Source organism: Morone saxatilis, unplaced genomic scaffold, assembly GCF_004916995.1.
Source record: "Morone saxatilis isolate NCDOM2014 unplaced genomic scaffold, NCSU_SB_2.0 Contig18, whole genome shotgun sequence".
In the NCBI taxonomy this organism is placed as follows: Eukaryota; Metazoa; Chordata; class Actinopteri; family Moronidae; genus Morone; species Morone saxatilis.
Genome location: NW_023339740.1, coordinates 28,420,686 through 28,423,201, shown reverse-complemented (window position 1 = coordinate 28,423,201; position 2,516 = coordinate 28,420,686). Strand labels below are relative to the sequence as shown.

General features: G+C 43.1%; 1 protein-coding gene across 1 annotated transcript in view; it reads left to right on the top strand.

The window, feature by feature from the left end:
* LOC118328765 (ubiquinol-cytochrome-c reductase complex assembly factor 1) overlaps positions 1 to 1,642 on the top strand; it is a 10,810-nt gene extending 9,168 nt beyond the window's left edge. Inside the window, exon 9 of the mRNA XM_035662663.1 lies at positions 699 to 1,642. Coding sequence (XP_035518556.1) covers positions 699 to 833 — 135 coding nt within the window. The 3' untranslated portion in view covers positions 834 to 1,642. The remainder of the gene's footprint in view (positions 1 to 698) is intronic.
* The last annotated feature ends 874 nt before the right edge of the window (positions 1,643 to 2,516 follow it).

Genomic DNA, 2,516 nt, shown 5'->3' with positions numbered 1-2,516 from the left:
ACACACACACACACTGCAGTCACAATAATTCACTGAGTTGAACAAAAACAGTTTTTCACATTATAGGCACATTTCCCAGTTATGGTGGCAGAATTACATTAAACTCCAGCTGTTTGCAGACCAACCTGGTCCAATCGGTGCACTCTGAGTTCAGCTTCCTCCTCCGGGGCCGAGGTCTTTAGTCCCAAGATGTAGAACAGAGCGGTATAAAAATATCTTTGGTCCAGCAGCAGATTAATGCACAGAGTTTTATTTCTACCTTATTTATTCTAGTGGTTGTTTATTGTTCTCTCTTTTTAGAGCCTGGAGCTCTTTATCTTTATCCGTCATGTGTTTGTATCCACTCAAACATTACTGTGTACAGAAACTCAAAGAAAATATACAGGAAAGGTTTTTAATCTTTGTTAATGTGGTCAAATTTATCGGCACGAGTTGGTGGAGGCTTGTTTATTATTTATTATTATTATTAGAATTATTATAAAGCTGATTGAGGCTGTCCGTATGTTTGTACTGGAATACCTGTCCTCAACTTCTTCATCATATCAAAACACTAACAACTAAACAGACACCAAATACACAAATACAGTCTGAAGTTCAGATAGAGGAAGGAGGTCAGGCGTCTCTGACCTTTGACCTCCTCTGTGTCTGCTCCCTGACGACATTGACGATGATGATGAAGGTGTCTCCACTCTGTGCAGATGCAGTACATCGACGCTCTGGACGGGGAGGACCTGCTGCTGACGGGAGAGGTGAAGTGGCGCCCTCTGGTGGAGGAGAACGCACAGAGCATCCTGAAGGTGGTCACGCCCACCTACAACGACACCGGACTGTGAGATGAAGACTCCTGTTTCCTCTCATCCAAAGTCCTCTTCTCCTCTTTATCCCATCTTTTTCCCCCCCTTCCTCTCTCTCTCCACCTGTAATCATGTGACGCTCCCTTCCCGTCTCTTTTCTCCTCGGTATCAGGAGGGATTTTAAATTTGACATGACGTCTGTCGCCGTAGCTTTCTCCTCCGCTCCGTTATTTCTTTGTTCTCCTCTCGTACACTTCCTCTTCTTCTCCTCCGTCTGTTTCTGGAGGGACAGTATAGTCAGGACAGTCAGTCAGGGATTTATTTCACACACCTTCTCGTACGCCCATCGATCAGCCAGTCAAAACGCCAGGAAATGCCATGCATCATCTTCATCTTCATCATCCTCCGCCGTCACCCTGTCGGTTCTGAGAGCCTCACCCGCTTCCTCTCTGCAAACTGTTGAACGAGAAGAGAACGCGACACTCTGTATTTATATTTTTCTGTATTTTTTTCCACGAATGCCACGCTGTGTTTATACGGTATTTTGTACGATGTACCTCCATGTTTACACTCTTCACCCGCAGAGCTGCGAGCTCAGACCTCCGTCACCTCCTTCACTGTAAACGTCAGGAACCTGTCTGAGTCAGGAACCCGTCTGTGTCGGAGGTCTGCAGCTCTCCGTCTCTCCTCCGGTCTCTCTGTACGGTTGCCACTGTTTGTCCCTCTCTTCTCCCGCGGCGCTCTCAGACCCGAACAGGAAGCGGCGTGGACGTCACCGCCGCTTTAAGAGCAATGATAAAGTTTTTAAGAAGTGAATTAATAAAATGTTCTCTGGATGTATAAAACCACCGAGCCTCGTTTTCTTTCCCAGTCAAAGATTGTTAGCCTAGCATGCTAACATCCACTTTATGAGTCTTTCTAAATGTCAATCAAACTTGATTTGTGTATCACCGTTTCATACAGGTTAGTGCAGTTCAGAGAGTGAACCAGTATGATCACTCACTGAGACAACAAGTGTAATGGAGTCATATGTAAAGTAGAGTTTGAGGGCAACCTTGAACTCAATTATTTTGTGCCAAACTATTTTTTTAGAAAACAGTTTAATTGTGTAAGAAACTGATATTAAACAACCAGAAAAAGAATCTTGATAGTTTTATAGTTTTGACATCATGATGTGGGCCGATGGGAGGAGGGGTCGACAGTTTGAGGGTTAAAAAGACAAAACAATAAAATAGATCTAACAGCTATGGTAATAAAATAGAGTTGAATTAAAACTAGACATTTGTATTTTCTTTTTTTTAAGGCAAATTTTAATACATTTATGTCAGTTATCTGTTATAACAGGTTGTGCTGAGTGGCTACCAACTAATGATCCACTCAGACATATTTCCCTCTGTAACTGATTGTTCTATAAAATGAGCTTCAGGATGATATCAGCGTACTTTCCTTTAGCACTTGGGTTCTGCTTTAGGCCTGCAGAGGGCGCCACACTCCAGCTTTGAATGTACAGTCCAGGAGATCCTGATGCAGCGTGCAGGACTTTTTATATTTTTAATGTTTCATTCACACCGTCAACAGCTGGGAAGGAACCAGAGTGAACAGAAACATCAGTGGAGGACGTCTTTCTGCTGTAAAAAGTATTTAACCAAACCGACCAATGGAAGTGAAGAGTAGTAAAAGGCCTTTAATTCCCTGGTTCTCAAAGATTTTCTTTTCTTGTCA